We start from the raw sequence: 14221 nt of genomic DNA, 5'->3' as shown, positions 1-14221 counted from the left end.
AAATAGATTTTAATGACTATCGTTATATTATTTCACTTGTTTAAGTGATGTTTTCACAACACAAAAACTATGTTTTAAAAATAAGTATACTAGGTGCATCTATAAACATTTCTTTGTGTACTCTGCTATGTGAGGTATTAAAATTATTTTAATGTGGAAAAATTTATTATCTTTTTTGGTAGGTATATCTTGCCAGACAAAAGTGGCAGCTTAACTTCCTTAATTAAAAACTAACATATACCTTCTTCAGTTCTTGAAACACTCTTGTGATGAGGAATCATCTCAGACATGGAAGGAGCTTTCTTGTGACCTTTAGTACCTCTTGGTTGAAAAGTCATCATATCAGGATACACAGCTGGAAGTTTCTCTGAAAAAATGGATTCAGCTCGGACTGTAGGGTACTTCTGAGGCACCATCAACTCAGACTGTTTCCCACCTAATGTGGCCTTAGTTCTACTGGGTGGTTCAAGGATTGAGCTTAGAGAAGTTACAAGAATTGGTGGACTTGGGGCTCTTTCACTGTCTGCTGTGATCCAAAATTTTGAAATCAAAATCACTTACAATATTGAGATAAAGTGTAAAAACAAATTATAGTCTCTCACCTTGATTTCTCAGTTCCTTCAGAATACATTCATTCCTTCCAACTAGATACTGATTTAAATAGACACTAAACTACACAAAACCTCTTTTGCTTTTTATACTTCCATGTAGTCCATCAATATTTTTTTTATGATGATGTGACTATAACAATGATCTAAAAATAAGGTGCTTTCATTTAATAATGCACAAATGTTTTTACAAAGGTAGCTTTAACACTTTTAGTTAATGATAAAAAAGTATCAAAATACATCAGAAAAACAAATTCCATTACCACAACTGTAAGTTACTCACTGTATAAAATAATATGCTTAAAAAGTTTAATATATGAATATATATAAAATAAAAACAAGACCATTACTTCTGCAGATTTGATATCTAACTTATTTTAACTGTGAAAAAAAATTAATATACTATTGAAAATTATCTCTTACTCTCCTTCAAAGTTCTATTTTTAACTGCAAACTCACTTGTCTCTTTTCCATTGGCCATCCCGTTTACAGCTATTTGGCTTATTGGCTGTATAGTCTCTCTTTTTCCATTAAGTGGTGGTAGAACCACATCTTTAGCAGCAGAGGGCATCTGTGGAGTAAATGTTCCTCTTAGTTTATCTTCTTTTCTTCTCTGAGATTCATGTTTTTGTACAGGTGGTGAAGGAACTATTATCTGATCAATTCCATCAAAAAGTTTTTCCTTTACAGACTTTGTTGATTCTAGTTTCTTTTCTCCATCCTGTTTCTCTATATCTTCCTTAGCTATTACCTCATTTAGTTTTTCCTTTTCTTTCTTAGAAGTATCATTAGCTGATGTTTTCAACCATAAACGTCCTTCATCACCATTAGTCATTATCAACTTAGACGTTCTTGCTGAAGTTCGAGTTTGAGTGTCAGAGGGGGGGCTGACATCTAGTGCTTTTGACACAGGTTTGAGTCTAGAACGGGAACTAAAAGATGCCGACACTAAAAATAAAATAAGAGAATAAATAGCATTGAAGGGTTAGCTTATAGAAAACTTCACGACAAATGTATTTACTTCTGCACACAGAATCTTCAAACGTATATACCTGGTCGTATAGACTTTTTTTTGGATTCCCTAGGACTACCAAGTTTTCCATGCTCTTGACTCAATGGGCGTTGGGATACTTTAGGTTTAAGCTGTCTGTAAGGTGACCTTTTCTCTTTCTCTGACAAGCTAATTGTGGATGAATCCATAGACACAGGTCTAACTAAATAATAGTAAAACAATAATTAATATGAGAAACAAACAATAACATCCTACATCTTTTATGGTTTTGAAAAAGGAAAGGGGATAACATTATGCACAAGTTACTAAACAGTATAAAGGGTAGTTTTGTAAACATTTTAAAACTTTTTCTTGTTACTATTTCTGTTCCTGCCCATATTCAAAATCAAGTAAATAAATAATAAAAAACAAGTATTTTTGTACAATTCTAAGTTAAATGATGTGAACTTTCATTTTTAGAATAATAAAAGATAGAAATTTAGCAAATCATGTGACTAAGTTCTGAAAGAACAAATAACCAATGATTTTTTTTTTACCAAACTTCATGCTTTTATACCACTTTATACAATTTTAATATTATTAAAATAACATTCATACTATATATCTGTCAATCACTGACTCAGCCATAAATGTGACAGCTTACAATGCTAAAAGCAAGGTACTGATGCCTATGCTGGGCACAGCACAGATAGCCTATTGTGTAGCTTCATGCCTATCAAAAAACAAACAAATACTATCTGTCAAAGTATTTCTTAAGGTATTGTTAATAACACAGTTTTCTATTTTTTTTTTAAATTAAGTTTTAAGTTTGTCTATTTACTAACAGTATGATATATCATACCTAATTATATTTATTAACAGGTTGATGTAACAGCTCCTTCTAGTTACTAACAGAATGTCTTAATTCAGTTTCTTGTATTTACTAAGTTGATGCAACATATTTTATTATAGTTACTAGCAGGATGATGTAACAGTTTTCACTAGTTAGTAACAGAATGACTTAACTAACTTTTGTGTACTTACTACTAAGATGATACAACAGTTTCTTCTACTTACTTTTTTATCCTTATTTACATCACAATATATCTCTAGCCACTAGTAAGAAGATGATATAGTATTAAAATCTTGAACCATTATAAGGATTTAATATATGTGGACTAGTAATTAATCATTAAAAATTAAAACTGTGACAAGGTGACTATTTATACTGAAAAATATAAATTTCAGAAATAGTTAAACTAGTAAATAGTCTATTTCAAAAGAGGTTAACTGGCAGAAACAGAAGTTGCCAGACAGCCTGAAGTAGATATAATCTGTGCCAGAATGTGTCCAGTAGCAATCAGAAGTATGTTCCTCCTATTTTACTGTCAATGAAAATTATACCAAACAGCAATATAGTGAAAGTAGTAACAATGGTTCTAAAAGTTTAGTATTAACATGTTAGCATTCAGGAAATTTAGAGTTATACACATTTTATAGTAAAATATGCATTGTGAAATCAAATGCATTTTTGAATAGAATTTTAAATGCCCCAGGTGACAGTTTACTTTCATTCTATAAGTACCATATGAAAATCATTTGTTGTTTTACTTGCAGAAACTATATATGTGTGTGCATGGCATGCGTGTGTTTATATATCACAAAGGTTTCAGAAATAAATGAACATTGAAAAACAATTAACATATATTTTGTTTTTTTGCAATTAGCTTTAAACTTTTAAACAGGAAGGTTGTAGGCAGCATCATCAATTGATGATGGCTGCCATTTAAGGGTTAAATCCAAAGAACAGCATCACACAGTTATATTCCTGCCCAAAATTCATTCTACATGTGTACAGAGAAGGTAAAAAATTACTGACAGTAAAAGCATCACAAAAGCCTGCCATTTCTCCACAAGTGGCCATTAGCAAATGATTGTAAAGCACTTGTTTAAATGAAATTGCAACACTATAGAACCAATTACAGTAACTAACATTCACATATCTGGAGTTCAAATACATGTTGTCAACATAGTTATGTATACAGATAATGGCTGTTACATTAACAAAACAACCAAAACAAGTTAAAGGATTTTCCTTCCATGTGCAACTTTTCATTTTATCAATACTTGTACACTTATTAATTTATTAACAATTTGTATTGTGCAGTAACCAGAAAATAATTAGTATTAAATGACTGACTGGTAGTAGATTTTTTCCATGTAGAAAGAATGAAAATAATTTGTAAAAATGCATTTCAAAAAAGCAACTATTCTGAACAATATAATATGCTTCAAGATTATAAATAACTAGATATAATTAAAATAACTACCCCATAAATCAGATGCAATAAAAAAACTCAAGAAATGAAACATCAATGTGTTCGAATAAAAAATCCTGGCAATACACATATTTGGTAAAATAGCAATGTATAAAATGCAGGAACTCAAACATCAATATGTGTAACTGAAGAAATGACACTACTACATATACTTCAGAAGCAAGATGATAATGGGTATATATATAACTTAAGAAATCAGGCAGGCTTGTATGCAATTGAAAACAATGGGTAGCAACACACACAACTCAAAGAACTAAATATCAGTAAACGCATCCTGTTAGTATATCACATGACAATTTTTTTCCCCCTTTCAAGTAATTACACAGCTCCTTTACTTTAACCCGAGTTGTCTATAATGAGGTATGTGACCAAAGCTTCTATTCTGGTCAAGACATACTATGTTCCTTTCCATTTTTTTTAAGACCCAAATTAAAAACAAGAATAGAACAAGGGAAGGCAAACTAGTGATAGAACTTTAAGATTCAATACATATTCCTAACTAAGTAAATGAACAAAAAACAAACAACAGTACATCTCTAATACGACTATACAGCTTTGAACTAGTGCAACACTAACATAAAACTAGTTTTAAGATATAAATTTAAATTGCTCTCTCCATCTTAATCAGTGAAGGACAGAATTAAAAAATTACTTAAACCAAACCATACCTTTTACTGACTTTGCCTGATGCGGTCGTTTCTCTCGTCGCATTGTTAGGCCAGCGGAAGGTAAAATTGCACCTATGACTGGTTTGGCTAAATATAAAATAAAATTGTATACATTTAATTTCTTAAATATATACTTAACTGCTTCCACACAGGTTAAATACATAGAAATATCTAGTGTAAGTTTCAAGACTAGAACATTTTCATTACTAAAAACCCACTACTCAGGAATCGGTAAAGTTGAAAACTTAGAAAAACTCACAAAAACAACAAAATTTTGAAATTAACAGAGCATGAAATAAAATACCAAAAGTTGAAAGCTTTAAATGAAGATACTTAAACATTTATAAAATATATCTTTAAAGCTCCATGACATGTACCAAACTTCTGTTAAACAACATTTACATGTATTTATTGACCTACTATTATGGACTACTCCATCCAGTTACTTCGAAATTTTTCACAAAACTACATGAGGGTTATCTCTGCTAACTATCCCTAATTTAAGGGTGACAGACTAGGAGGAGGGCAGCTAGTCAACATCACCCACCTTGAATACTTGGGTTACTCTTTTACCAATTAATAGTAGAGCTGACCCTCAATTATAATGCCTTCATGGTTGAAATGGCATATAATTTAGTGCAAGACTGATTTGAACTTGTGTTGTGGTTCTTCATAGTTGTCCCTGTATACCAACTAATGAGCACAAATAAATTAGAGGGATTTATCTTATCAGTCTTTCAGATAATCTTTAGTATGACCAATTATTATAATTTCTTTGCAGGCACACTGTGCTACTATATTAAGATTAAAAAACACAAAAACTGATATTTTCTAGCACAATGAAGGATAAAAGTTTTATTATTAGTTGCAGCTAACTTGTTACCAAACCCAGTTGGCTGTAATTACAGATTTTACTTTACACTGCACCAAAAAATGTCAGTTTTTGTGTTTTTTATTCTGAATAAGATCAATTTTTAACAAGGAAAAATAAGGGGAGTGGCCTTAAATTATCCTCATAAAATAATCTTTCCATCTTTGTAATCATACAAGTAACCCTTCCTTTCAACACCTTCTAATAAGTTAACACTTTTGTAATAATTGAAATTCTCATGAATTTCACTGTTCGTTCCTTAACTCTTGCACTATGAGGTCATCTAAATAACCAACCTTGTAAACACTTTGTACTAATTATAATTTTCATATTATAACATTTAATACAATACGTGCATCTTCAAACATTTGTCAGTCTTTTAGTAAAACATTACAAGTCTTTTGAACACAAAGATCAGATTTTTTAATGAAGTATTTTTATAAAAGATTTTTTCTACAAATACATACATCTTTTTTAACTTTTTCAAGTGCAAAGGTATTTCCATGTTATGATTAAAAATACTTCTCTTCATTTTAAACACGTCAAGTTTCAGTTGTGTAATATCTGAAACTTCCAAGTAACTTTCCAATGTTTTTTCTCTGTAAAACTACTTTATATTTTATCTATTATTTTCTCTATCCTAAACTTGACACATAATTGGTCAATTTTACCAAACTCCTAAGTTAAGATAACCTGCCATGACAGAGGCAGGTGGATAAGGTGATGTAAATGTCAAAATTAGAACTCTAGTCTGTAGCATTATCTCCGTCCTTGCCAGTGGAGACACATTGTATAACAGAAACTCACTGGCTGGATAAACCAGCAAGAACATTTGACTCAGGGATGTTCTTTATCTCCCTCTCTATGATAACTCCTCCTGAGTAGTCCAAAGTACCATGGGGAATTACCTCAACAGGTATATTCCCAAGGACTATTTAACTTCAGGAGGAGTTTGAAATAGTATGGTTTAGAAGTATCGACCAAGATGCCTCCATAATATAGCTTCTTGAATGACTTGGGAGAGTAGTAAGCCCCTCTAATTCCTTGTGGATAAAAAAAAAAAGACATTTGTCTTAAGAATTTCTCAGTTTAGGAACAAAAAATTAGAAAATGAAGTACAGGATTCAGCTTCGATGGTGACTGTGGAACAGAGTCCTTAATAGATAATCATTTACCACTTGATTAATTATGCTTTTTAAGGGGAAGAAGGGGGAGGGAGGAAAATCCATAACAAAAGGATTCAGTACTCACTGACTCCACCCACAAGGGGATGCACTATAATGCCAACCAAGAACATTGCAGTAACACCAGGACTTTGTGAGCACCATACCCAAACATCAGAAACAGACATGGTGTCTACCACACCCTTAGAGAACACCCAATATTGGTACTCAGTTTACCCTACCCCAATAGGACCAGCCAACTGACCCCAAGGGGGTTACTATAAAGTAATTCATCTACAGGAATTCAAGGCCAAAGTGGTGTGTTAGAGTTGGACCCCTCAACCATCAGGATCCTCTCCTCTCTTTCATGGGTTGCCACGCATGGCAAACATGGGTGGATGGTTCAGATCCCAAAGGAAGTAAACTAAAATTACAGAACCTTCTCTGGGAGATCCCCTCACCACATACAAAAATCCACCTTGAAGGGTTCTTTTTCAAGAATAACTTCAAATTGTAACACGAAACAACATTTGTTTATTATAAAGAACTTAAAACGCAAAACAGTATACATCTATTTATACTTAAATTTTATTATTTTATTGCCTTTGATCTGCATATAACCACTGTACACAACAAATACACCTTATGAAAATATTATTTATTTTGCTTAATCTAATATCAATTAACCTAAAAATTTTTGTATTTTCCCATTATAGTTACTTTTATAATAATAAATGAAAGATACACATGAATAATATAATAAGAAATAAAGTGCTTAACTGGGTTTTTTTGGTCAACTGTCAATGACATTTACCCCCCCCCCCTTTATATGCTAACAGTAGTACTATGCTAAAAATTTTTTTTAATTACTTAAATAATGCATCAGAGAACACACAATAAAATGCAGAAAGCAGACTATGTCCTATAACTCATTTTTCCTGGCTTTCTAACTATACATATAATTTTTCAAAATAAACTTAGAGATTTGTGTAAAGAGCTTGGTTGGTTCTTTGATGTCTACTGACAAAAAGCAACTGGGCTATCTGTGCCTGTAAAGAGATAATTACTTCTTTCAACTTGTAATCAATATATTTGTAAATACACCCTAAAAATCTATTAACCCTTTCGGCGCTGAATAACAACTTTTAATGTTTGGCATGGTGCTGAATATATATGTTTGATACTTCAACCAATTATGGTATCAGTACTAAAAGCATGATATCTCAGCAATAACTCAGCAAAGGTCCCTGAACTTTTCAGTGATTGTACCCAATACTATATATGTTATATTCAATACATAAGAATAACAGGAATAAAGGAAGACACCCTGATACAAAAGAAGTGCCATGTAAAGCACAATAATTTATTATAAATTGTATATAATTCGTGCAGCAGCCTGTCAACAGTCTTTGTGGTTATGATATATCTCATGGCATGGTAAAAAGCACATGGGGAGATTGCACTGTTTGCAGAAATAATTAGTCTACTTTATGTCCATCCAGCTGTGTATCTATTGCTGCAAACAGTACAATCAGGTTTGTGTTTTTTCTCCTCATATTGTCCAATACTATATCTTTCCGCCAAGTGCTGACCTTTATCAGTACTTGGTCTTCCTTTTAGTTTGGCTTTGCTGACATATCCCTCCAGAAAATTTTGAATACTCTACTTTCTGAATAGTCTTGGAGATACTGGGTTTTCACCATTTCTCTTGCAGTCTGCACAATATATTATATATCCATCCATTAAAAAGAGCTCTTTCTTGAAGCCGATGGTAAATGGTAAAATACCAATTGGTACTTTTGTGTGGATATATAAAGGTTCCCAGCTTCTGGTCCACGATGTCTACTCCACCCATGTATTGGTTGTATGTTTCAGCAATCAGTGGTTTTCTCATATTTCTATATCCACCAGGCTCTCCTCTGGATCAAATTCATTTATCTGTGGTGCCATTTGTGGAAATGGTCGATAAAAAAATGCACATGTTTAGTGTCATGCCAAGCACATGCTACCATATTACTACCACTCATAAATACCGGCAGATCTCCTTTTCGAAGACGCAATCTTGTAGGGTGGATATCTGATGGCATGTGTTTCCGTCCAACCTTAACTGTGCCACAAGCCCCAGTTCCATTCATCTGTAAGTGTCTAAATAAAGACGGTAAAGAATAAAAGTTGTCCATGAAGACTATATGTTCCTTATTCCAAAACTCCTCCAGTAGATTCAAACATATAGTCTCTGTGACTAAGTATCCAGCCACAGACACTATGGTATTTTTCCCACAATATGTAATAATTTTCAAAGCATATCCAGATTTGCTTTCATACAATGAAATTTTTTGATGCCCCATCTTGTGAGTTTTGATGGTAAATACTGTTTGAGATGAACTCTCCCTTTGAATTTGATGATACTTTCATCAATGGACAGCTCACATTGTGAGGCATATACTGCAAGGTATTTTGATTCAAAGAGATTCATCAAATCCCGTATTTTGCACAGTGGATCATAATTTGGATCTCCACTGTTTGACCAATCATGCTCACTGTTAGCAAAGTGCAAAAATGATGTCAGGATTTCGTAACGATCTCATCGCATTACTTCTGTAAATGGCACATGAGTTAGCCAAAAGGAGCCCCAGTAATCTTCCAGTTCATGTTTCTGGCACAACCCCATTATTATTTGTAGTGCAATATATGCTTTGAGTTCACTAACATCGGTCTCAATCCATTTCATAAAATGGGAGTAAGATGGCAATTAAGTGGTGCAGTCAAAATACTGCAAAGCATATCTATTTGTTACATTACAAATCAGCTCAAATGCTTCATCAGGAAGGAAAAGTTTGAAATACTGAAATGGAGTGTAATTTGCTGTACCAATCAGGACTCCAGTCCGAGTGGTAAAATCTGGCAACCAGTCAGATTCAAAATTATCAGTGTCACTGTAATATTACCATGGAAAATTTGGATCCTTGTTTTGGTCTTCAGGTTCATTATCACTTTCAGGAAGAGCTTGGGGTGTGCTATACTAGTTGCTCTACCTCTCCTCTAACTTCTCCTTGTACCTCTAGGCCTCCAGGAATATACACTCCTTGATCATCCATGAGGACCACCACTGGAAGTGCTAGGGGCATCTACAAAATAAAACAAAAAAACTCTTGTACATAGAGATATAGCACTTTTCCAATGTTCCATGTATGTATGTATGTTATATTTATATATTTTCCTATCAACAATATTTGAAAACATAGAGAACTAGCCTTGGTCAGTCAGTTTATGCACTAAGCCATATGACCCTAACTACACCATGTGCTTACCTAAAGCGGGGGCAGATTCCAGGCCACGAATGTCTTCATTATTACTCTCGTCCATTACAAGTAAGCTTTCATTATCATCTGGCTCAAACTCTTTGTCACTCTCTTCATCATTAAAAATAATATCAATTACTTCTTTAGTGCTATAAGCTTTTCCTTTCGGCATTGCAATAACGTTGCAAGTATCAACAGAATATGCAAGGAAGGAGTCTTCTAAAACAATGAAAAGTATGATCTACACAGACCAGAAAACAAAGAAATCACATGACCTCCAGTTTATATACTTGCTGGGAATCACAAGTATACAATGAATACACGTGGTTCTAGCCTCAAATGGGTCTAAAGGCCTGTGTGATTATGATAATTAGCCACGAGGGTATGTTGTTTACATCTTGTCGACGAAGATCACCTGCCACGTTGAGCCTTCAAGTCGACTGCAGTCGCCAACCATGCTGAAAGGGTTAATCTTGTTACTTATGACAGAAACTTTCCCTTGATGGTGTGAGTGACATATTCACCAGCATGCCAATATATTTTTATTTGGTTTTTCTATTATGTGGGTACCCATCTAATCTTTTTTTTAATCCTAATTATGATTATTTAGATGTATTACCTTGCATGTGCTATAACAAAAGCCATTTTTCCAAATATCTGTCCAATCCACCAACTGTTCAAAGTCATTCTATAGTACTTCAATAATTTCATTAGAATTAGAACCAGTAAGGAAGTTAATTTTATTAACACACTCCATAGACATACTAATTATGCCCTTATCAATATCAATAATGTGAATTACAAAAGCCAAATGTTCAAGCACTAACCCAAGAAAAATCCCAGTGACAAAAGTCTAGTTTTACTGGACTCGTATCTTTAAAGAAAACATTACTGGATCTTCCAAATATTTTCAAAAAATAAAAAGAGACTTAAAAAGTATGTTACTTTTGGTTTTACAAGAGAATTATTTAACTGAATCCTCTGGTTCTTTAAAATATCTTTATTTTAGCTTATATATTTTTGGTACTTAAAAACCAAAAAAAAAAAGATACATTTTTCTCACATGTCATGTTTTCATAAATATTTAAAGTTGTATAAGTTATAACACAATACTTTTGTCCATTGGCTCTCAGACAGTTGGTTGCTTTGAGTTACTTTTGAATGATTTGTTTTATTTAAGAAAAAACTACTGGATATAGTAGTTTGAAAATTGAGATGTATGTATATTTGCACACCATGTAGCTTCTGAAAAAATATATTTCAAAATGTTTTAATTATATGAAGTAACAAATTTAAAAAAAATCAAAAAGATTTCATGATGAAATGTTTTCTTAATTATTAATTTTTTAAGTATTCCTACATTCTCATAAACCTTCCCTACAAAATGTTCCTTTTAGAAAACTATAAATTTTACCTTTGTTTTAATTTGTAAACCACTGCATGCAACTTCATTTTGTTTAGAGTCACCATCATATAATAATAATTTTTACAATTACAAAAAATATATGACATTTATTAAACTATTTGACCGAGAAAAGTGATTTATTTATGTGTTAAGATCACTAGCATACAAAGTTGAGTTACAAGTAATCAATTCACTGATAATTATAATCAACAACAATTGGCTAGAAATGCTAAATTACACTTGTATTCAATTTAAAAAGTGAAATTGGCATTATTTTATTGAAAATTATATAAAAGTGCCACATTGTTAAAAAATTAAGTACATTTACAAATACTACTGTTTTGGTTCAGAGCAAAATGAAATCAATGCAAAATTAGAATTTGAGATTTTTGTTTTCTTTTTATGTATAAAATGAAATAAATAAAAATTTGAATAATATTGTTTTTAATGTATGTGGAATAACAACTACAAGTTTACATTTGACATATTAGTTACTTTTGTTAATAAAAGATCGCTCCCTTAATCATTAAGTGAACAAATGTTTCTAGGTGACAGAAGATAAAACAACAAATTCTGGTAATTGTTTCTTGGAAGTGTTGCATATACTATTAGAAGGTCTGGAATCTGCTCGATCCAAACATGCAATTCATATGATGGTAATATATTATATTCAGCCAGAAATGATAAACAACCAAACACAGGGTTTTAAAGAGGCTGCACTACATTACCAGTGAAGAAATAAACATTAGTTTTTTTATTCCCAAATCAAATCATGCAGCCTTACTTAATTGTCTTGTAGACTTTGTTCTTCATCTTCTAACCTGGCAGGAGGCTACTATTTCTATGTCCTTGTCAATATTAAACCTACTTTTTGAGTGCTCCCACAGCATCTTTGGCTGGATAAATGAATAGCAAGAGCTATCAAAATGTTTGTGGTCACATTCACAGTGGTTGCACAGGTTGTTACTCAATCATCTCAGAAACTTGCACAAGGAGGAAATAATAATGATGACATGCCAAGCAGTAAAATAGCTCCAGTCATGGTCAGTGACACTTTAGAGTCATCGACTGAAGACCTACCAGGCTCTGGACTGAAAAACAGATGTGACAATGGGTAAAGAAGAAGAAAAAGGCTGGCACATTGGACCTGTCAGTAATACAGCACTAGAGGCTGGCACAGTGGACCTGTCAGTAATACAGCACTAGAGGCTGGCACAGTGGACCTGTCAGTAATACAGCACTAGAGGCTGGCACAGTGGACCTGTCAGTAATACAGCACTAGAGGCTGGCACAGTGGACCTGTCACTAATACAGCACTAGACGCTGACACAGTGGACCTGTCAGTAATACAGCACTAGAGGCTGACACAGTGGACCTGTCAGTAATACAGCACTAGAGGCTGACACAGTGGACCTGTCAGTAATACAGCACTAGAGGCTGACACAGTGGGCCTGTCAGTAATACAGCACTAGAGGCTGACACAGTGGACCTGTCAGTAATACAGCACTAGAGGCTGACACAGTGGACCTGTCAGTAATACAGCACTAGAGGCTGACACAGTGGACCTGTCAGTAATATAGCACTAGAGTTTTTGCTGATGATATGGTCAGACATAACTCAGTCAATTTTGCTCAATTTGGAAACTGTAATTTATAGTCATCATATCCATTGTATGCTACATTCTGTACACATTTCGTCAAAATTGGATAAACTTTGGATTTTTTTTATTTCTGATATCTGTCAGTGATGCACATGTGGGTGAGGGAGAGATCCTGTGTTAAAATGTATAAATAAATAAACAAGGATTTATAGCACTCACTAAACATTCAAGCCATCTGAACTCAAAAAAGATCTTAAGATTTCCCTAAGCCTTGCTGAGTCTCATAAATTTGGGTTTCTCCCAAAAAAATTAAAATATGTGTTTTAGATATAAAAAAGAGACCAGTTACTAGAATAGAATATCTCAAAAATATTACAATTTATTTGGCTTCCTAAGTAATCTATAAATAGTTTTAAAATATTATATTACTATTTGGAGCATGAAATGTGATCAGTATAAACAAAATCATTTTAATAACAGCTCATTACAGCAAAAGTAAACAAAGAATTGTAAAATTTACAGAGAAAATATTGCTCTTTCTATTAATCACACTATGTAACAACATTTTTACTTTTTCTTGTTCCAGGGCAGAAAGTGCTATTTCCCAATTGCTTATGCCTAAAGTAAATAGAAAAGACCTATTTTTCTCTTCAAACTTTGCTTTTGTGACCTGGGTAAGGAAATTTTCAAATTTACCCATTTTTCAGAATAATCCAGGTAGTTTCAGTGCTGAGTAGCTGATAGAGAATTTTCTTGAACTTACAAGAATTTTCAAGAACTTTCTTGAATTTTGCACAACTCACAAGAATTTTGTAGAATGTTATAGAACTTATGAGAATTTTCAAGAACTTTCCATAGTGATATATATATACAGGGGCTTACCATTTCACTTTAGTTCTATCTGCCTAAGTGAACACATAGGTAGGCCTATCTGATTTTATCAGAAATGTCATCAAGAAGCTGCAAACATTCTCCAGATGCATTCTGCTATGTATGTGGCCAATTTATCAAGACAAGAGCAAAAAAGTACTCTAAGACAGAATCTGCTAAAATGTGTGAAGTCTACAAAGCAAATTTTGTTCCTGGATAGTATGTGTTATTTCTTAATTGCTTATGTTGTAAAAGTACAGAAACTGGCCATCATTCCCTTCAAACTTTGCTTTTATGACCTGGATAATGAAATTTAAGTTAACCTATTTTCTGTGTAAAAATGGGCAAATTTGCACATTTTCATTTATATAAGGTTTGAATAAAACAAGATATGAATCAAGATT

At 32.9% G+C, this 14221-nt stretch overlaps 1 protein-coding gene across 9 annotated transcripts in view; it reads right to left on the bottom strand.

The window, feature by feature from the left end:
• LOC143250568 (uncharacterized) overlaps positions 1 to 14221 on the bottom strand; it is a 140533-nt gene that overhangs the window by 10680 nt on the left and 115632 nt on the right. For 8 of the 9 annotated variants that reach the window (XM_076501323.1, XM_076501324.1, XM_076501320.1 and 5 more), the window contains 4 exons: positions 4607 to 4693; positions 1661 to 1822; positions 1068 to 1556; positions 242 to 526 (listed from right to left, as the gene is read on the bottom strand). In XM_076501323.1, the coding sequence (XP_076357438.1) occupies positions 242 to 526; positions 1068 to 1556; positions 1661 to 1822; positions 4607 to 4693 (1023 nt within the window). The remainder of the gene's footprint in view (positions 1 to 241; positions 527 to 1067; positions 1557 to 1660; positions 1823 to 4606; positions 4694 to 14221) is intronic. The other variant, XM_076501322.1, reaches the window with a different exon arrangement.

This window comes from Tachypleus tridentatus, chromosome 5 (genome assembly GCF_004210375.1).
Source record: "Tachypleus tridentatus isolate NWPU-2018 chromosome 5, ASM421037v1, whole genome shotgun sequence".
NCBI classification, from domain to species: Eukaryota; Metazoa; Arthropoda; class Merostomata; order Xiphosura; family Limulidae; genus Tachypleus; species Tachypleus tridentatus.
The sequence above is the reverse complement of the archived record's forward strand: the minus strand, read 5'-3'. Positions and strand labels throughout refer to the sequence as shown.